Below are 21,769 nucleotides of genomic sequence, written 5' to 3' on the forward strand. Positions count from 1 at the left end.
TATGAACAATATACATAAAACTATGATTCATTTTGTAGCTTCGTATCTAAATTGGCAGGACCTGAAAAGGGGTTAATTGATGTCAACTGGCCCTTAACATTTAACCCTTAATAAGGTTAAAGGCGATTTAGCGACCACTTGCATTGAGTTGGAAACTAAACTTAATAAATATCACAATATGTCACAATTTCCATTGTAATTGTTGAAAATAAGACTAGCTTTAAAAAGGGTTAATAATGCCAAACTAATAATGCCGACACGCTTATGTGTGTAGCGACCATAATTTCGCACAGCAATTCTGAAAACTGACGTGAGACTCGCGTTTGACAAGAACTGGGCTGGTATACCACGAAAACTCCGCGCGGTGACAAGCGTCGCTCGCCATACAGTATGTATGTGGTAATACAGCGACAGTCGCTATTCCGAGACGTAATACCTATTAACTCGTCTTCGTCAGAGAGGTCTTCACCCCCGCTTTGGGTTGTTTCTTGTGCAAAGGTTGTCCATCGCTGTACAACGCGGCAATGCGGCGAGTGTATTGGGCATCTTTGCACCTGGTATGACGCGGGACATATATTATTTATAAAAATAAAATAAAAATCTTTACCTCAGTATAATAATTGCATGCCCTGGGCCGACCCGAATTAAACTGGGGCGGAAGTTCCCGCGAACTATTCGTAGAAACTTGCTGGCTGACTTTAGTCAATAATTATACAAACTGGTAGGCAAAATACTTTATTTTGTATAATCATTAATACAACCTATACAATAACATTTATATGATAAAACATACACTTGGATAGGGTATGACATCACATCAATCATACCTCGTTGTACTACAGACTGGTTTAAGGTGCTTCACATTTTAAACTTCAATGGTACTAAATCAAATAATTTTTCCATTAAAATTTCGACTTCAGATTGAGGGTTTGTTTATAGGATCCCTAAATTACAACTTGTCGAAGTATAAATAAGTTTGCCTAAATACATTTCTAACAAAAATACAAAATTACCTACCCAAAATGTAGTCAAGCCTGTCACTCTAAATTTCGTGTACGTTTCAGTTTAAATTTGTTATTTTATTTGCATTATGTCGGGTGAGCCCCTTGCCAGGGTTAGAGCTATTATAAGGTGTCCGAAGACTATTCGGAAATATTTCAGTAAATTATTATGAACTGATTACTATGTGTTGGTGTGCAATAAAGAGTTATTGTATTGTATTGTTAGTCTGACTGAACACGCCTCTAAACGTTTTTCATCGCTATTTTTGATTCAAATATAATACACGTTCTTGGCGCGATACACTTTGAACATCGATCAATGTATGAAAACATTTGCCAGCCACAAAAATTAAATACAGAGTCACACAAAGTAAATCAACCACCTGCTGAAATATTTCGGAATAATTTTCAGACACTGTATAACTCAGAGGTAATTGTTTATCCACATAAAAAGTAGGCCGATATATTGGTGGTGTCAATAGCCTTTATCTTATCGACGCTGTATATTTTTATTGCCACTTTTTGTGTGCCGCCCGTATACGCGTACAACATTACACGCGTATATATTATATATTTTTCACATCATATATATATATATATATATATATATATACTATCTGTTGCCCGCGACTTCGTCCGCGTAGTATTTGTTCATCGCTATCCCGCGGGAATTTTCCGAGTTGAAAACTATCCTATGTTCTTCTCTGGGACTGAAACTATCTGTATACCGAATTTGATCTAAATCGGTTCAGCTTCATCAGCATCGGTGCAACATCTAAGCATCCAAACATCGGTTCTATGAGCCTGTAGCCTTAATTGAATAAAGACTTGAATGATCGTCATAGGTACATACCAAACATCTTCATAAACTTTCACATTATTTTATAATATTAGTAAGATATACGTGTGTAATGTTGTACGTGTATACGCCGTAGATAAGATTATGTCCAAATATTTATGTGTTTTTACAAATTCAGGCTAGAATTAATAGGCTGCTACTGACCCAGTGAGTTATACAATTAACTGCATCTGCACTTTCCGTCAGGTGAAATAGGGATCAATTAGGGACCATAATAGGTATTTGCTTCAACATTTGCACATTAAGTTAAGACTGTCTCTACATTCGTCACAAATTGTACAAAAATAGCTCCATTACACTCATATTTAATTAATAATTCATATTAGTAATGTACATGTATTTAGTTTTAAATAAACTCTGAACTTTAAACAGAATTAGCTTTGGTTAAGTATAATTTTATTCTATGATATCCTACATTATAATATTTATAATATAAGTATAAAGATTCATAGATAGAGCAGAATACCTATCTAAAAGTTATTTGTTTCACTGACGCCGCAGGATGACATTTTAAAACATTTTTTCTGTTGAATTTCTAGCTAATTTATTTACATTTTTTTTTTCTTTTAGAAGTTCTTACCTGTAAAGCGGGAGTAGGTAGTATCTCTAGAGGACGTAATACGACTATTATATTTGTGATATTTTTTTATGACAAATACTATGCTATTCTTGATGGATTATCGGGATAATATACCAGGATCGTGTGGATTATATAGTTCAGTCAAAGACGCAAAAACGGAACTGAGATTTTTTGATTTGATCAAAAGGGATGGATGGATATATAGCTATATATCAATAATATAACACCTATGTATTATAAACATGAATATATATTTTCTTTATTATAAAGATTATATATCTTTTCTAAAAGTGACACTTATCTCAGCTCCGTTTTAAAAATTTACAGTACAACCAGAATGTTAATCTCGCTCGGGACTAGTAAGTTTTATACGATTTCCTGAAGATTCAAATGAGAAAATTCGTTTCGAGTTCCGAACGACATTAGCAAACTAATTAATTTTCACCAATTTAATATCGTTTTATGATTGTAAAATCCGTTCCGATCCGATGCGATGCGATCCGTTTGGTGGAAATTATGCCTAAGTGTACAGTCGAGTGCAAAAATATGGACTTATCTAACCTTCAAAAATATGTTCCACAGACTCTTATTCCGACGTAATAAGGCCGTAAGGATATTTTTAAGTGGTTCAAATAGATAGATATTTTTGCACTTGATTGTACATACATTACTTTGACTGGTCACAATGGCAGTGCATTTAGGTAGGTATATAATTTCGCAGCACTCCTTACTGTATGGCAGTGTAATGCACCAAGGCAGCAGCGGTGTCGCGATGCAACGCGGCGGCGTCGCTGCGTTGCCGCGCGGCGGCCGCGGCGGCCGGCAGTAGACGCGCCAATAACGCGCGGTGGGACCGCTCGCAGTAACGCGCGTACCACTCTAAACCTTCTTGCAGCTTTAGGATTAGACTGTCGTAGTTTTTGCGGACTACCTCTAGGATCTGAGGAAAGACGTGTTTTGTCACTTTACCTGCAGAGAAGCTACATTTTTTTTCATAATTTTATTTTACCATTTTACCCACATGGTTAATACGGTATTTCATTGTTTTTTATATATTTAATAAAACACAGCTTGTTATCGCATGTAATAGAAAGGAAATCAATTTTAAAAGCTACCTTTACATAATATAACAGAGTTACAAAGCTTTGAACTTCAAGATTAGACTGAGAAAGAGATACTTAGCTAGCATGTGCTGGTGACTGTATCTAGCTTAAGTGTTTGTATGTGCATTGGTAGTACACGTTTTACTAGACCGAGCACGAGCACTAATAATCAAAGTTATGAAGAATCAACTTAAATTTCTTTCTGTTACAATTTTACGAAGTTTCGCAGTTACGGAGGCGGAGGCCAATCGATTACATTACAACTCTAGTAGTTAAGTAACTAGAATGCAATCTGTGCTTTAGGTTTATTAAAATGGGGTGTATATTAATTCGTGTAACGCAATATTCCTAATTCAAATTGGCATAACATTATTTCGCATAGTTATCAATTTGTATAATATTAAGTTTACATAGCTGAATACCCATAATGTAGATTGGAAGGACGATGCATAACGTTACTTTGCATAAGTAGTAAAATTTATATAAATTAACCAGCTTTTGCCTGCGACTCCGTCCGCGTAGAAGTATAAAAAATAGTTTACATCCTATTCTCAGACCTACCGAATACACAAAAAAAAAACATAAAAATCTGTCAAGCCGTTTCGAAGGAGTTTGGTCACAAACATTTTTGACCCGAGAATTTTATATATTAGATTTAGGGCCTGTTTCACCACTTGTCGACTAACTTTAAGTGACGGATATCAGTGATGCAGTCTCTGATTGTTTTGTCCGCATAAAAAAAGATGGCATTACTTTTATCAAACACTTAAAGTTAGTCGACAAGTCGCTGCTTAAATACAAAAGGGCCACACATAAAAAAAAAATTGTAATAGTTGCACGTTAAATAGCATTTAAAATGCAATTATTGCAATAGATTTTTTTTTTAGATTTGTGGCCCTTTTGTATTTAAGCACCACTTAGTGGTGAAACAAGCCCTTAACTAAAAAAAAATGCATTACATTCAGTGTTACTAGATAAAAGGTTAAGTATTGATAGATTTAAGAAGAAAACTACTATGTGAAAATATCTATTATCGGGCTATTACAAAAAAATAACCAACAACTTAACCTAACCGAGTTGGTTTTGCCCTAACACAATTAAAGTTATAGTTAATAATATTATGCAAATTTCAATTACATTATTCATAATTATGCTAAATAAGTGTTAGGCTTTTTTATTATTATGCCAGTTTAATGTTATGCCAAATCTGTTATGAGATTTTAATTATGACAATTAATGTTATGCAAAATCAGGGGCACTTATTAAAATGCTTGTACCTGATCTTCAGTGGGCGTGGAGAGGCTCTGCGAGTTAAGCCAAGCCTCGATCTTGGGCGAGAAGTGTTGTATGATGGCGCGCACGTTCACCAAACAGTTGGCTAGCCGCAAAGCTTCCGCCTTAAACTCGCCGTCACCCGTGGAATAGCGGAGCGCTGCAACATAAGTTACGAGTAACGCTAGTGTTTTGCCTGTCTTCGCAAGTACTTCATTATGACGACACAAGAACAGATGACCAGAGATCACAATTAAAACGTATTCTATTATCTTTAAGAGCTCTCCCTTTTAGAACACAAGGGTGTTTTAAATCCATTCATGGTTCCTTATAATTTGGATATTGTTCCTCTTACTTAATCGATTATGAAGATTTTGTTAACTAAACATTATTTTGATCTTCCATGGAAATACCATGGGGCTACCATGGAGTTGATATTCCTTCAAAATTTGAAACAAATTAAAATCTATTGATTTTCTTTCTGCAGTCGCATTTTATGTCTATAAAAGAGTACCGTGACTGACAGAAAGACGATGTACAATCAAAACCACTGAAGCTTACTTTAAATTTAGGACACTTTAGTATCATATCATAACGGTACATTAAGGGATTTACGGAAATGCTCATTTTCTCATTTGTATTTTTCTACGGGGCCGGAGCTACCATCATAATCTCTTATCAAGTGTATATCTTTACCCATATAGAAGAGGTTGTCGAACACTTGGTGCATGCGAATAAGTTCATAGTAAAGTTGATCGTAAGACGCCGGCGTGGGCAGGAACGTGTCGCCGAACGTTATGAAGAGGTTAAAGATGTTCACAACCTGCAACCAATGATAAAAATAATATAGTTTATATTATATAGTTGATTGATATAGTTTAAAATGGGAAGAGCCTTTAAATACGATTTATCTTGGCATCAGAGCGACATCTTTTAAATGTCATCATCATCATCATCATCAGCCGGAAGACGTCCACTGCTGGACAAATGCCTCCCCCTTAGAACGCCACAATGAACGACAACTCGCCACTTGCATCCACCGGTTATTTAAATGTATTTGAAAGTAACTCTTTCCCCTTTTCCAGATAACCTAACCTAGTCAACTTAAAAAAATGGTCAAGTGCGAGTCGGACTCGTATGTACACGAAGGGTTCCGTAAACAGTTAAGTAAAAGTTTTTCTTAAAATTCTTCTAATATAAGTTTTTTTTTTGCTGACTGTACTTTATGCTCCTGGTTACCAAAGTACTCGTCAAGACGACAAACGAGTCCAAACTCGATGCGGTCGTGTCGTTTATCACAGAGTTCATATGGTCACCCGCTAGCTTTATCATCAGATCAACTCCATGTTATAATAATACTAGCTTTTGCCCGCGGCTCCGCCCGCGTGGTATTCGGTTATCGCGCATTGTGCATTTTTCCGCTCGGGAACTGTGCATTTTTCCGGGATAAAAAGTAGCCAATGTCACTCTCGGGCCCATAAACTATCTCTATGCCAAAAACCACGTCGATCCGTAGCTCTGTTACGGCGTGAAAGACGGACAAACACACAAACATACAAACACACTTTCGCATAATTATAATATTAGTATAGTCGGAATAATGCTTTCTTTTTTCTTTGGCGACCTAAAACCTGAGGAGGAACGACCAAAAAAATTCAAATTCAAATTCAAAAATTTCATCATTAAAATGACTGCTAGTGTAAGAAATTAGTTCCAATGAAATTCCGCAACATGGCGAATACCTACTCGTAGTCATATATTTCTGGTCAGGCTTTAAATACGAACTTTTCCGACAAAATACATTATTCATCACTTCTGTACAAAAACAGTGATAATAAAAAAACCGGCCAAGAGCGAGTCGGACACGCCCAAAACAGGGTTCCGTAGCCTTTACGAAAAAATTAGATGTTTGTATTTTATACGGAATCTTCCAAGTTTAGGCACATTTTATACCTTAGGCTGCTATTGACTCTGAAATTACTAATAATTCTCAAGCAAACTAAGCCGTTATAGTTTTCTTTGTAAGTTCCCACAAAATTTGCACTTTAAAGTTGAATATTTCGCAAACAAATCACTAAATCGAAAAATCGTTTTAACATACCCCTGGTTTTAAAAGACCTATCCAACGATACCCCACACGATAGGGTTCTATGAGAAAAAAAAATTACCCCCATATTACGTCTATGGGAGATACCCTAAAATTTTTTTTTTTTAGTTTTTTATTGTACCATTTTGTCGGCATAGTTTACATATACATCCGTGCAAAATTACGGCTTTCTAGCATTGATAGACCCTGAGCAAAGCCGCGGACGGACAGACAGACAGACATGGCGAAACCATAAGGGTTCCGTTTTTGCCATTTTGGCCCCGGAACCCTAAAAATCACAAAAGGTTTACGAACACTGTTTCTTATGCATATCTACAAATCTGCAACTGGAGTGCCGAAAACGCCGATGGGCGTCTAATTTAGCTTTCCCTGAATGCCGCTGACGCCGATGGGCGTCTGTTCTGCAGAAGCGTCGGCATCGCAGCAAAGTACGTAATCTGCACGGCTACTACGACTCGCTAATACGTCGAGAGTATGCGTAGGTATCACGTACCTCCCTCTCGCTCTTTAGGTAACCGTCACCGCATGACACGAACTTCGAGTTTCGTAGTAGAACCTGCTGCTCGCAATGCAGGATAATGAATAAATAGATCGCTCGTTTTTGGCTCGAAATTCGAACTTGTGATTTTATTTTGCTTAATATACAAACACACCCAATATCATATTTTCTCAAGTTTTTCGCGATTCCCAAGGTCAAAGAATCTAATTGCTTTAAAATTCCAGAGAAATAATGCGTTGTTTGGGAGAAACGTGTCAAAATGGTGTCGTAGAGCGCTATCCTGCTCTGTCTCGTTTTTTTTCCCGTTCTAGCGGTTCACTTTTATATTATAGATTGCATTGTCATCGGATTTATACATGCGTGTAAAATGTCAGTTCAATCGGTTGAAGGTATCCACTTCAAATTTGAGTTGAAAGATTCCACCCGAGCAAACAGAGTTACATTACACTGCAAATAAATATAATACTTGTAATAAGTTTTTGTTAAAAATTTCATCAGATTTGGCGAGCGCTTTATCAAAGTTGGCTTCATTGAGATTTGTGGTTAGAAAATTGCTTTATTAATTTTGCACAAAAACGAATAAACCACACAATCGGACAGTCAGTACGTTATATTATCGAAGCTTTTATAAAACATCATTCAAATCGCAAACTTAAAGGTAAATATTCAAACGACATAGCTAGCCGTTGCTAGGCGACTCGGTCGCCTTAGCAACGGCTAATAACGCCTAGCAACCAAAAAACGCTGAAAAAAACACGTTTCTTGTATGACGACCCCCTTTAATTTGTAACTTTATTTTATTTTTTGTATTTGTTGTAGTAGCGGCTACAGTAATACATATCTGTGAAAATTTCAAGTGTCTAACTTTTACGGCTTCAGAGATAGAGCTCTGTGACAGACGGGCGGACGGGCGGACAGACAGACAGACAGACAGACAGACAGACAGCGGAGTCTCAGTAATAGGGTCCCGTTGGCACCCTTTGGGTACGGAACCCTAAAAAGTGTAAAAAACCCATGCAAAGTTCAATATCTCGAAAATAGCTTAACCGGTTCTAATTAAACATTAACCAAGAATCCCCACAAGGAAACTTGCTTTCACTTAAAAAAACTGCATCGAAATGAGTCCATCCGTTTGAGAGCTAGCTAGGACGCCACAGACACCCCTCCCCTCCCTTCCTTATAACATCCCTCTTTTTGCACTGGGGATTAAAAATAACATATTTTATACACACTAAACCCTCTTATTCTTTCCAATTTTGGTTAGTTGAAATAGCTATAAAAAAAGTTGGTAAAAATTTAAATTTTAACGAGCATATATTATATGTCATTTTACCTCTGACAACAAACAAAACTTATTGTTTTTTATAGCGGGTTTGTATTTTCTACCAATAAGGGGAAATAATAAATGTTATTATGTATTAATGTGTTATGTATTATGTATGTAGGCCATTGCTTACCTTGTATTTTTTTTCTGTGTATCTGTTTTCTGTATCGCTTACTATTTCTGGTGTACAATAAAGACTCTTTGTATTGATTTGTATTGTATTTTTTTTTTCCTAAATGATCATACCTGCTGTGCCATGATGAAAATATTATGTCTCCTCAGCAGAGTGCTCTCATTGGTTACTAAGAACTTCAAGAGAGCTATGAGCGCCGCCCAGAGCGGTCGCCAGTCCCTCGCCAGGCGCACGCGACACCGCTTCTGATAGCTAAGGAGACGCAATAGCACCCCAACGCATAGCTCGTAAAGTTCCCCCGGGAACTTCTTGAGAAGGTGGCACATCATGAACTCGACTAAGAGATCTAGAAAATAAATATAAGAAATTTATTCAATACGTTCCATCCCAGCCTATATACGTCTCATTGCTGGGCACAGGTCTCCTCTCAGAACAAGAGGGCTTGGGCCATAGTTCCCACGCGGGCCCAGTGCGGATTGGGAACTTCACACGTTTGTGTATTCACCATTGAATTGCTTCACAGGTTTGCGTAGGATTCCTCACGATGTTTTCCTTCACCACAAAGCTCGTGGTAAATTTCAAATGTAATTCCGCACATGAATTTCGAAAAACTCAGAGGTGCAAGCCGGGGTTTGAACCCTTGAGCCTCTGCTTGAAAGGCGATAGGTCAATCCACTAGGCTATAGGTAGAGTCATTTATTATGACGCGTGCCGTGGTTCTTATTACAATGTCATTAACGTCTAATTTTGACAAAATCACGCGTCTTCGCGAGTGGCACTAGGTTTACCACGGATTTAATACTTTATTTACAATTTATGTTATGAGGCATATTATCTTAAAGTGTCACACATTATTTGCGTAAGAATTTTTTTATAATCGTGACATAAACTTAAGTAATTTATTTATTAGTTTTTTTACAACTTATGAGGCATATTATCTACATTATTTACGTAAGATTTTTGAGTCAATGTGTAATATAATATCCAACATAGTGATGGATATTTGAGATCAAAGTAATTAGTTACTAAGTTTAGTTTTGAACCAGACAAAAGCTTACGTAAGAAGCCTGGAGTCGGAGGAGAAGGACGTCCAAGAAATCTTTCTTACGTGAACTGATTATTTCATGTAAGTATAAGCATAAGGCTACCACTGGGTTTTTCGGTCATGGCGAAATAGTCCCGTGGGTCGCTCTTGTACTACAATAAAAATGGCTCAGTAGTTTCTTTAACTGGAGCATCGGTTTTCTTCCAATCTGGGTGTCGCATATTAAAATATTTATTTTCAGTGTTTGAATTAATTAACATGTAAGATTTAAACATCATTATTATACCTATTAGAGTGGAAGCTAGAGGCTGCGACGGCGGTTCCTCTGGAATAATTTTTCTATGACGCATTGGCAGTCTGTATAATTGCACCTAGAAATTAAACAAATTATTAAACTATATAGTTAAAAAAAGACTTCATTGTTTACCGACTGTATCCCGCGGGAAATATGCAATTATCCAGGATAAAAACTGTCCTATGTCCTTCCCTGTGTGTTAAATTTGATCATAATCGGTAGAATACTTTAAGTGTAACAGCGTACCAAAGACACTGACATCCGCGTTAATAATTTTAACGTTGAACTTCGCAAAGCGAATAAAATATCTAATGAAGTACTAATCGCTCAGGTGCGTGTATTTGATAAGTATGCGAAACGGATTTGTGTTAAAACAAAATATAAATTCTTGTGACTTGACATTTTTATATAACTTATAATTATGATGTAATATTATTAAATGAATAAATAAACTACACTAGATTCAATTCCTAGTCCCAATCAAGTTTCCTGTTACTGTCTTATTAGAAATTTAAAATATAAAACTTGTGTTACCTACCTTAAACGTAAGATTCTGGTCGTGCATAATGGAATTAGCGAACTGTTCCTCCACTATACACGTTAGTGTGATAAAACACAAGCTGCACTTATTTATACTGGTCTCTGTCTTCGTATCCGCCATAACTATAGAACTGAAATTAAAAAGTAGATAATTAAAAAAATGCATGAACTAGTTAACTATAACTATACTTAGTTATGGAAGTCACAAGCGGAGAAGTTATCTGAAAAGCAACTATCGGTAAAAGATTGTAATTAGAATCTAAAAGAGTGAATTTAAATACATAATATACAAACCAATATTGGAAGAATGTCACTAGTAGATTAGTAGGTTGGTCGTTATCTAGAGCTTGAATTTGTGCCGGGTTTGGAGGTGTCTGGTAACAAAAACAGCATATAAAAACTCTGTTATAATTGGTTGATTAAGCAACGAAACAGGGTTTATTTGAAGTGTTTTATGATATAAATTTTCAAACATTAGAATCAAACTTCTAAGTTGACGTAAAAATAATGTAAACAGTGTAAAGTATACAATTTTTTACGTCAACTTAGAAGTTTTAATTTTTTTATAGCTTCAAGGGACTGTAAACCTGAGTATATTGTTTTCATTTCAATTCGATACCTCTACGCGTTCCCGAGAGAAAGAGTCTAGTTAGAAAGACAGACAGACGATACTATAAGGGTTCCATTTTTTCCTTTTAAGGTACAGAACCCTAAAAAGAGGCTATATTCAATGCTTTTAAAGGTATACCGACCTGGTGTGGTGGAAGGGTCGCGGGCGGCGAAGGCGGCGCGGAGGCGGCGGCGGACGAGTGCGCGAGCGTCGTCATGAAGTTACGGTTCAGGTGCGCCGCTTCGTACAGAGCTAGGAGCATCCCTTCTTCGCCGCCACTACATATACAAAGAAAAAAGGAACTATTTTATTTCGATTCTAGCAGTATCATATTATCATGTATTGTACCTTTAATATTAGCCCGGTAATATACCGTTATACATTGTTATTTATTACTTAAAATTGATTCAATGTCTGCAGCAGATCCCCATAAAATAAGGCCGTACGAAATGATGCTATAAAGTAAGCAAAATACACCAACCGTGCCGTCGGCACATCGGTTAGCTGCCGTATTTTTCCAACTGCAAAAGTAGCAGAGCTCAATCTACTCGCGATTGCTGTGACGTAAGATCCCCACTGTAGTTAAGAGTTATTTTACAAATTAAATACTTTGACCGTTTAATTTTATATTTGAAACCGAATTCGAAGGAGATGAATTTATCAACAAGAATTTAATAAATTGGGTTTTCTTAGGATTTAATAATTAATTATCAGCATCAAACCATGCGGATATCAGGGACAACGTTTCATTGGGTCCAATGAAGTAGGTGTCTTAACGTTAACCGTCACCGTAAACTTTATGGTAATTTTTCAATGTAATTTCGCACATAATTTCCGAAAAATTCAGAGGTACGAGCCTGGGTTCAAATGCGACCCTCTGCTGGAGAGGCTTCTAAATATGTCTCTCACGTACACGTATTTCACAGTTAACTTTAACGACTACATTTACGATACAGATTCGAACTTCCTATGAAATTCGGGGGTCAGTAGCTTCACTGCTGCAGACTGCAGGGAGATTGCGCCTTAAAATAGGTTTAAAACACTGCTCCTTTACTGCTCTACATCGATAAACTACACTCATTATCATTACCTACCTGTTCCTTTGTCCCCTCACGACGGGCTGAGTCTCGTCACTGGTCAGGAATATCCCTCCGACCATGCTGGTGAGTGAGGAGAGCCAGCCCCCGCCCGTGGTCCCCTGCATGCCTCCGAACACCGACATGACGAAGTCGTTGAGCGCGGCTGTTATTACTTGGCCATAGCTAGAGCAAATTAATACATAATATTGAGTGCTGGATAGTACAAATAAGCTCGAGTGCTTGACAAGCTTTTACGATAAATAAAGCTTTTACGATCGTGTGTTTTTTGATCAAGTTCGCGAATTTACGCAAGTTTTTTAGGGTTCTGTAACACAGTCGGCAAAAACGGCACCCTTATTGTATTATGCTTTTGTCCAGGATGTGCCATTCGTTTGTCCATCCATTCATCTGTCAAGCCGTGACCCTTTTTCTCAGGAACTCGTGGATGTATAAAGTTGAAATTAATGTCAAACAAATAGGTACCTGCTTAGATCTGCTACACTTTGGAGCAGTGAAACAACTAAAGTTCTAAGTCAACACAAGCAAAAGTTACAATCATTAATCATACAATACGCCGGGGAATCAAAACCTAACCCCCTTACCTACCTAGAGTAAAGTAAAGGGATAGTATGAAGTTAGCTCTTATACCACCAATAAGAAACGTTTGTAAAATAATATTTATTTATATATCTGCCTATCTCAGTAGCCTTCTGGGTCTACGATAAAATACCTCATGTGATAGTCATTGTACTTGCAGTCTTAAGGGCCTCATATACGGTACGATTCGTCTGTAGGTACGATAGATCTGATGAAAATCGTGACGATTGATCGTAAAGAGCCATACACTGTCGATTCATCGTTACGATATTTATGATTGCATGAGATTTTGTTGCGATCCCCGACATCGTCTTGGATGAAGTAAATCGTTAACGATCTTGACATACACTATCGATTCGTCGTTTCGATCGGTCTGAAGCGACGGATCGTACCGTGTATTGGGGCCCTTACTCTCGACGGACCAGAACTCAGCAGTGAAAGCATTGCTGGCTTAGTAAAAGTAAGACATTTAAAATCCAAAGCACTGGTAATATAAGAATAGGTTTGCAATCGGTGCAAGAGCTTAAACATTGTCAAACAAAAGAAAGGTCTAAAGTCCGGCTAAGCAGTTAGGTAAATATCCCGTATATAATTAGCTTACAAACAAAATACTTGAGATAAACCACGTTAACGGGTATATGTAACATCGAAGTTATTGTTCCTAATATTTTTTAGCAATTTCTAACGGCCAATCCGTTAGAACACTTTATTTTACTCTATTATTTATTTATTTTCCTCGAAAATAGTCAACAGAATTCCACAACAAAAGTTTAAAGGTGCCGCTACAAATTGTATTGTATATCTACCAATCCTTAGCCATTTTACAAAGTAGTCGTTATTTTTACTAAATATCCCGTTACACTGTAATAATCTCATAATAGCAAGTATGCTATTTTCAACTCCGCACATTTACAGCGCCGGCCCTGGGGTAGAGCAGGAGTCAGATTTAGGCTTCAGATGGCAAGGAGCGCCATTTTCCAGTTTCCAGTGAAAAATAAAATTATGAAGGCGCCTTTTGTGAAGCGCGAAAGCGGTGTAGACAATCTCGCTCTACCTTGGTAAAGGGCTAGACCCGGCGCTGCTCATTTAGATTCGCGACGTCGTGTGATATAAACATAGAACTTAGTATATTCCAGGAAATATGAATTGACCATCTGTATTCTTCACTTAGATCTTTTTGTCAATAACAAACAAAAGCGACTCGACTTTCGAAGAGAATAGCAAGTTAACGATCATATTTCCTGAACAATACTCACAGTAATCATTTCAATGAAAACGGGCATTATGCAAGTTGCTTACCCATTTAACGCCAGTTCGTCATCAAGAATTGACAGTTTGACCACATATGGATTGGCGGACTCTTGCTTTTTGTAGTTGACCAAAAACATCAGTAGCATTACTACATCATAGCCTGTAACACAGCAAATATATTTTTTCTTCATTGACGACCGGTTGGCCAAGTGGTTAGAGAACCTGACTATAAAGTTTGAGGTTCCGGGTTCGATCCCCGGCCAGATATTTGTGTGAATAAAATGTTGGTCTCAGGTCTTGGGTGTTTAATGCTTAGTTTGGGACTAGGTCAATTGGTGTCAATTGTCCCATGATATTTATTTAATATTAATATGTTTCGATGCTTTCAAGGGCACATTCTCTACGTCTCTACATAATATAAAACAAAGTCGCTTCCCCTGAATACTGAATTTCACCCAACTCCGTTCAGCCATTTTGAAGCAGTCACAAACACATGCACGCACAGTATACGGAATTTCATCCAAATCCGTGCAGTCATTTTGGCATGCAGGAGTAACGAGAAAACGCACGCACGCTCACAAATTTTCGCATTTATGATATTAGTAGGGTTTGTTTAACGCGATTTAATCCATAATATAGTCTGCTCATCATATTATTATGATCACACAAACAAATCTGAAAGCAACCAAATAATGACGATGTTTAATTTATTACCGTGTTGCTGCCTCTCATTAGATGTACACAGCAACTGAATCAGGGGCTCAAACAATGAGTTCATCATCACATACTCCACCAGGGGGTTGTCATCTATGTTGTCTATTCCTGTAGCTATTATTATCAATAGCTTTAAGACCATTGATTTTAAACTATCTGGAACATCGCCTGCAACAACATACCGATACATGTACAAGATGTATTGAATAATGTTTGCCATCGTATTTTGTCGCAAAAGTTTTTATTTATCTTGCTATCTCAACTAGCTTACTGAAGTTAATTGACGAAGCAAGACAAATACGAACTTTTTCGATAAAATACGATGGCTAAACATTATTCGATACATCTGTATATATGATTGGTTATTGAGTACATTCCTTTCAAAGGAGGGATATAGTACAACACATTTGCAATAAAAACAGTCATAAAATACAAACCACTAAAAAACAACAACTACATTATATATATTTAAATTTGCAAAAATTGCATAAATAAAAGAAATTATATCATTACAAGACAGTGATTAACTAAAAAAAAATTATAACACATTGCACACAAATTGCTGAAAAAACTTGTTTGATTAAGTAGTTTCGTAATGGGCCTATAAAGTAAAAAGTAAATACATTATTTAAATAATGACATGCATATTATACTTAAGTACATTTCTATGAACAGTTAACAAAATGAATAAACATGAAAACACTTCAAAAGTTCTCCAATATAATGTGATTAGTATTCTATCAAGGTTCAATCAAATTTCATAAGTTTGGTGTGGGAGTGGGTATTAAAAAAAACTTGTTAGGTACAGTGCTAATCCATTTGATAATTTTCATTCTCAATGTTCAAAAAATGGACAAAGTAATGTTGTCATTGTCATATGCAACAAGCTGCAGTACACTTCACATGTTATAACAAATAAAAGTTGTAAGGCAAGGTGGATTTATTCCTTATCTGAAGTGATTTCAAATCATAAGTTCTGTTCAGTTTGTAATACACCTAGCCATGAGTCATGGCTAAGAATTTGTACAGTGATAAGGTAGTACTAGCACTGTTGGTTTATGATTTATTTTAAAAGGAGGGTTTTATTGATTTCTATTTTTAAAGTCTAAAAATATTCAGTCACACTGAAAATCATCTATTTTTCATATTACAATCAGAAAATATGAAGTGTGAAAGTTTATTGAATAAATCCATTTATTTTAAGGTACAACTCATTTGCAGCAAAAAGGTAGTCACTAAAAATGTTCCGAGATACAAAAATATCAGCTAATTCATTAATATATTATATAAATGCATTTTTCTATACCTAAAATTTCAACAGTTTAATTCACATCAAAATTACTGATTGCACAGCAAAATCCTCAAAAAAATATTACGTAATAAACCGCAACTTATATTTGGCGTACCGCTATTTATCTTAAAGTAAAGCATTTTTATTATTGCACAGCTAATAATGACTAAGGGAGCAAAATGGTGTATTTACGGCGAGGGCGTACATTGAATCCAAAATGTAGCGAAGGATTCTACAATAGAATCCTGAGCGTAGCGAGGGATTATAAATTAGAATCCTGAGCGTAATGAGGGATTCAAGTGTTAACGCCCAAGATGAAAATAATTTTGCTCCTGAGTGCCTCATACAACTTTTCACACCGAGCATTAAGAAACTTGAAAAAAAAAAATCTAAATATTATTAAAGAACAACCAGCATAGAAAATGGCGTGACTTCACAATTATCAACTTCAAAAAATGGCATTTGCAATTAAACACTTAGAAAAGCCTTGAACAGAAAAGTTGCACTTTGCTCCCTCTCGTCAGGGAGGAAAAGTTACTTTTCTGAAGGAGAGGTGTGAAAAAGTTATTTCGCTATGAGAATGAGTATCATCGACGCACGCTTTAGTTAATTTGCTGTGCAGTCAGTATATTTTGCTGTGCAGTGAGTATTTTTGATGTGATTGATGTATATTTTAGATATCGAAAATACAAACTGAAATATAGATGCATAGAAAAAGCAGAAAAATAAGACCAGCGCTGGGAATCGAACCCAGGTCCTCGGCATTCCGTGCCACATGCTATACCACTACACCACCACTTTATAGTGATACAGACACGAATTTCTCCTATGCACATGCACCACATATCTCAGCTTGTTTGTTTTCTTATTTAGTCACTTAAGCAGCGACACTAGCGACATCTATGCTGTAGCCCTCATCGAGAAACTTTCAGCACCCCAATGGAACTAACCGCTAACCCGGACAAGATATGTTGTTATTAAGCAATCAAATTAAGATTGTTTTTTTGGATTTGTTTTGTATTTTTTTTCCCGTAAAACCCATATCGAAAATACAGCATATGCTACAGCATAGATGTCGCTAGTTTCGCTGCTTAAGTGACTAAAAGAAAACAAACAAGCTGAGATATGTGGTGCATAGGAGAAATTCGTGTCTATACAGACTGTCCAGAGGTGGTGTAGTGGTATAGCACGTGGCACGGAATGCCGAGGACTCGGGTTCGATTCCCAGTGCTGGTCTTATTTTTCTGGTTTTTCTATGCATCTATATTTCAGTTTACTAGTTTTGCTAAACATTTAGTTTATTTGTATTGAAATAATTTAATTGATGTGTCAGTGTGTGAGTGTCAGTGGCGTAACTATAGGGTGGCAGGGCTGGCAAAATGCCACAGGCCCCCGACCCAAGAGGGCCTGGCCCAAGAGTTTTTTTAAATTGTCATGACGATTTTTACCGATAGCCCCATCAAAAGAAATTGCCACCATCAGGGGCCGATGGTATAGTAATACCATCATACAAAATTATAAAAATGATAAGAATAAATTGATAGGCAATTATTTATTTGATGTGCAAGTAATAATATCCCAAATAAAAATATATTTTTTTTAAACCTAAAAGGCCTTATTAGAAAACTACTTAACCAATTAAGTTATTTCAGTAATTTATGCACTCCCATGTAATTTTTTCAGATTAAGTAGGTACTGTCCTGTAACAAAGTGATAATTATCATTGTTTTTATTGTAATTTTATATTAGACCTTATTTTTTTTTTTATATTTTGACATTTTGTATGGAATGTAATAATTTTCACTAAGTAATAAATAAATCTATCTAAATCTATTGATCTAATATTCAATAACCAGTATTTTGTAATTTTCATTCATAATTACTACAACTCCAGGGGCTTATCAGCTGAAACATTGATAATCCTACTAATATTATAAATGTGAAAGTTTGTGAGTGAGTGAGTATGTTTGTTACTTTTTCACGCTTAAACGGCTGGACGGATTTGGATGAAATTTGGCGGAAAGTTAGTTTATAACCTGGATTAAAACATAGGATACTTTTTATTCCGATATTCCCACGGGATAGGGACAAAATCTCGAAATAACAACCGCTAGGCTTAGAGTCATGAAATTTGGTATGTAGGTAGTTGGACGTCTGGAATAAAACATAGGTGACTTTTTGACCCGATATTCCCACGGGATACCTAGGGATAAAATCTTGAAATAACAACCGCTGGGCTTAGAGCCATGAAATTTAGTGTGTAGGTAGCTGAACCTCTGAAATAACACATAGGCTACTATTTATTCCGATATTCCCACGGGATAGGGATAAAATCTCGAAATAATAACCGCTGGGCTTAGAGTCATGAAATTTGGTATGTAGGTAACTGAACATCTGAATAACACTTAAGTGACTTTTTGACCCGATATTCCCACGGGATAACTAGGGATAAAATCTCGAAATAACAACCACTGGGCTTCGAGCCATGAAATTTGGTATGTAGGTAGTTAAACCTCTGGACTAACACATAGGCTACTATTTATTCCGATATTCCCACGGGATAGGGATAAAATCTCGAAATAATAACCGCTGGGCTTAGTCATGAAATTTGGTATGTAGGTAACTGGACATCTGGACTGGAATAACACTTAAGTGACTTTTTGACCCGATATTCCCACGGGATAACTAGGGATAAAATCTCGAAATAACAACCACTGGGCTTAGAGCCATGAAATTTGGTATGTAGGTAGCTGGACCTCTGGAATAACACATAGGCTACTTTTTATTCCGATATTCCCACGGGATAGGGATAAAATCTCGAAATAACAACCGCTGGGCTTAGAGGCATGAAATTTGGTATGTAGGTAGCCAGACGTCTGGAATAACACATACGCTACTTTTTTCCCCGATATTTCCACGGGATAGTTTTGTAACTAAGGGACCCCATACATCCGTGTATTATTGTTATTATTATTTTGTAAATTTTTCTTTAATTGTATACTTACTGTAGTTTTTAAGTATTTTATTTGTACTTATTTTATTTTGAAAAATGACTTTCTGCCAAGCTTCTTGCGGCGCATTCTTCTGGCAATGATGGTCTTTCCGAAAGTGCTGGTATTTAAAAAAATGACGTGTCAAAGTGCCCATTGCGGCCTATTTACTGAATAAATGATATGAATTTGAATTTGGATAGGGAAAATTTTGAATTTTTAGCACTGGGTTTAGAGTCTTGAATTTTGTACAGTTATTCACAACACAACCTCAATGAAGACCACGATATAAATTTCGAAATTTCCAGGAGAATTTTGTAAAATCCCGAAAATTTCAATTGCAACTACCAGACCGAATAGTTTACGCGTGCGAAGCCGCGGGTAAAAGCTAGTAAAATTAATAATTTTTGGCATAATTAAGTATTAAGCCATCATAATAATAAGCGGGAACTAAAAAAAGTACTGAATTCTAGTCTCATCTGTTTTAATTACACTGATTTACAAAAAACATAATGATAGCCTTAAATTTCACAGATCTCTGTCTTAAGCATATGAGGGGTTAAGAGTTGTAGTTATTACGAGGCCAAGTGAAGTAACCATATTGTTAATTGGCATTTCTGACTGCTGTCACTACTGTAATGGGAGCTGTCTAGGTGCTCAAAAATATCTGAACACAGTCATATTGCCCATTTATTAAGAGCATGTTCAGATATATTTGAGTACCTGTAATAATACACAAAAATACCTGACAATGTTGTGCCACAGTGCTCTAAAAGCTTTTGCATCTTAGCGTCAGGATTTTCTGCCCCAATTAAGATGGTTTTCACATTATTGGGCTCTGCACCTAGTCTCTGGTACATTGTTATCAAAAGGGCACTCAAGGTTTGTAGGGCATATACTAATCTGAAATAATCAAATGTAAGTGATCAAATGTTAATTATAATTAGGTATTAATGAAGAATATAACTTGAGGATTGCTCTTGAACTCTTCAAAGAAAGTGGAGAAAAAAAAAAGATGCGGTAATTGGAATTATGAACTTTAATTTTTTTGCCATAAGATGAGACAGGGATTGGGACATTGGTTATAGTTTTATGATTTTTATTTAGACCTGAGACAGATTTTTATGAATCTGTTTGAAAACAACAAACTGGATGTCATTATCTGTTAGTACAAGAATATGATAATTATTTTGAGATCAGTCTTACTAATATTCCAAGATAACATTTTACATTTAATATTTTTGCTCAAAATAAGTACTTCCTTGATTTTTAAATCGGCGACAGAAATTAAGAATTATTAATAAGTGGGAATACCTTATATGATGTTCTTGTCCCAACATTTCGATACATTGTGCCACTAGCAGGTTAATAGTATCCTTCATATTGATGAGTTGCTCTATCGAGAGTTTGTTTATCTCTGCTTCCAGCTGTGGTATCTTAGGTTTGAGAAGGAAAAACTCATCCCAGAAAGTAGGGTTGTCACTAGTGAGGTCTTCTCCTCTGAAGAAAGACTCGTATATCTGTACCACTTTTTCTTTGAGGTGCCTTTTGGACCCGGAGCCGCTTCGTTTTCGCATGGCCATAGCCATGGTAATCTTACTTTTACCAGCTGACAACAATGATAGTGCAAGAAGTCTGTAGGAACAACTTGTTTCTTCTGTGGTTTAGTAGAATAGGATATGTCTTTAAACAACTTTGTTTTCATGTAATGCCTTTATTTAATTTACTTGGACTAGAAATGAAGAAAATCAGTACGAATATACATTTTTGCGGCTTGAATACTCCCGTCGATCCAGCGAGTAGCGAGAGAAAATATTTTGAAGTGACATGGCATGACATTGACACACTTGACAGCCATTTATTGTCACATTTTAGTCCAAATTATGCTAGAATAACTATATTAAACTGGTTGTTTCGTCTGATTCATTGATACATGTTCAAAAGCATAGTTTTAAATCGTTTCAAATGAAAATAATATTTTTAATTACTTAGTATTACCTGCCATGAACAATTAGTAGTATTAGAAATTATTCGTTTTCTCAGGTTTTCTCTAAATTAACCACAGACTAATAAGAGATAATTAACCATGAACAATTTTTAGAACTAAATAGATTACTATACTAAAGTACTGCAGGGCTACTACGAAACAAGAAACTCCAAGTTCGTGTCCTGCGGTCCCTCTGACACTTATACTACTTATTAAACACGAGAGCGAGAGGGACAGCACGACACGAACTTCGAGTTTTGTAGTAGCCCTGCTGCTGGGCTACTACGAAACTCGAAACTCGAAATTCGTATCGTACCGTCCCTCTCGCTCTCGTATTAGACAGTATAAGTGTCAGAGGGACCGCACGACACGAACTTCGAGTTTCGAGTTTAGTAGTAACCCAGCTGTACTACTAACTACTACTTTCGTACTTTCGGCATTCGGCGAAATCAGCCATAAAGGTTGCCAATAGAAAGAAAGAGATCATTCGTT

At 36.3% G+C, this 21,769-nt stretch overlaps 1 protein-coding gene across 1 annotated transcript; it reads right to left on the reverse strand.

The window, feature by feature from the left end:
* Positions 1-722: 722 nt before the first annotated feature.
* LOC141436096 (armadillo-like helical domain-containing protein 3) lies at positions 723-21,237 on the reverse strand. Its single transcript, XM_074098946.1, has 13 exons — positions 20,605-21,237; positions 20,036-20,193; positions 15,010-15,177; positions 14,344-14,455; positions 12,463-12,630; positions 11,511-11,646; positions 11,053-11,132; positions 10,757-10,889; positions 10,210-10,294; positions 8,992-9,224; positions 5,512-5,638; positions 4,821-4,975; positions 723-3,380 (listed from the first exon to the last, which is right to left on the reverse strand). Exons 1-13 carry the CDS (start codon positions 20,877-20,879, stop codon positions 3,168-3,170), a joined length of 2,043 nt encoding a protein of 680 aa, XP_073955047.1. The 5' UTR covers positions 20,880-21,237; the 3' UTR covers positions 723-3,167.
* Between the last annotated feature and the right edge of the window lie 532 nt (positions 21,238-21,769).

The sequence above is a fragment of the Choristoneura fumiferana genome, chromosome 16 (assembly GCF_025370935.1).
Source record: "Choristoneura fumiferana chromosome 16, NRCan_CFum_1, whole genome shotgun sequence".
NCBI classification, from domain to species: Eukaryota; Metazoa; Arthropoda; class Insecta; order Lepidoptera; family Tortricidae; genus Choristoneura; species Choristoneura fumiferana.

What these genes read in the sequence shown, in the direction of transcription:
- LOC141436096 (XM_074098946.1), bottom strand. Translation starts at nt 20,879, where the DNA reads ATGGCTATGGCCATGCGAAAACGAAGCGGCTCCGGGTCCAAAAGGCAC. An exon ending in GACGAACTGGCGTTAAATGG is followed by an intron (nt 12,631 to 14,343) that starts GTAAGCAACTTG and finishes AATTTGCTCTAG; the next exon opens with CTATGGCCAAGTAATAACAG. An exon ending in TCTAGCTTCCACTCTAATAG is followed by an intron (nt 9,225 to 10,209) that starts GTATAATAATGA and finishes TTTATTTTCTAG; the next exon opens with ATCTCTTAGTCGAGTTCATG.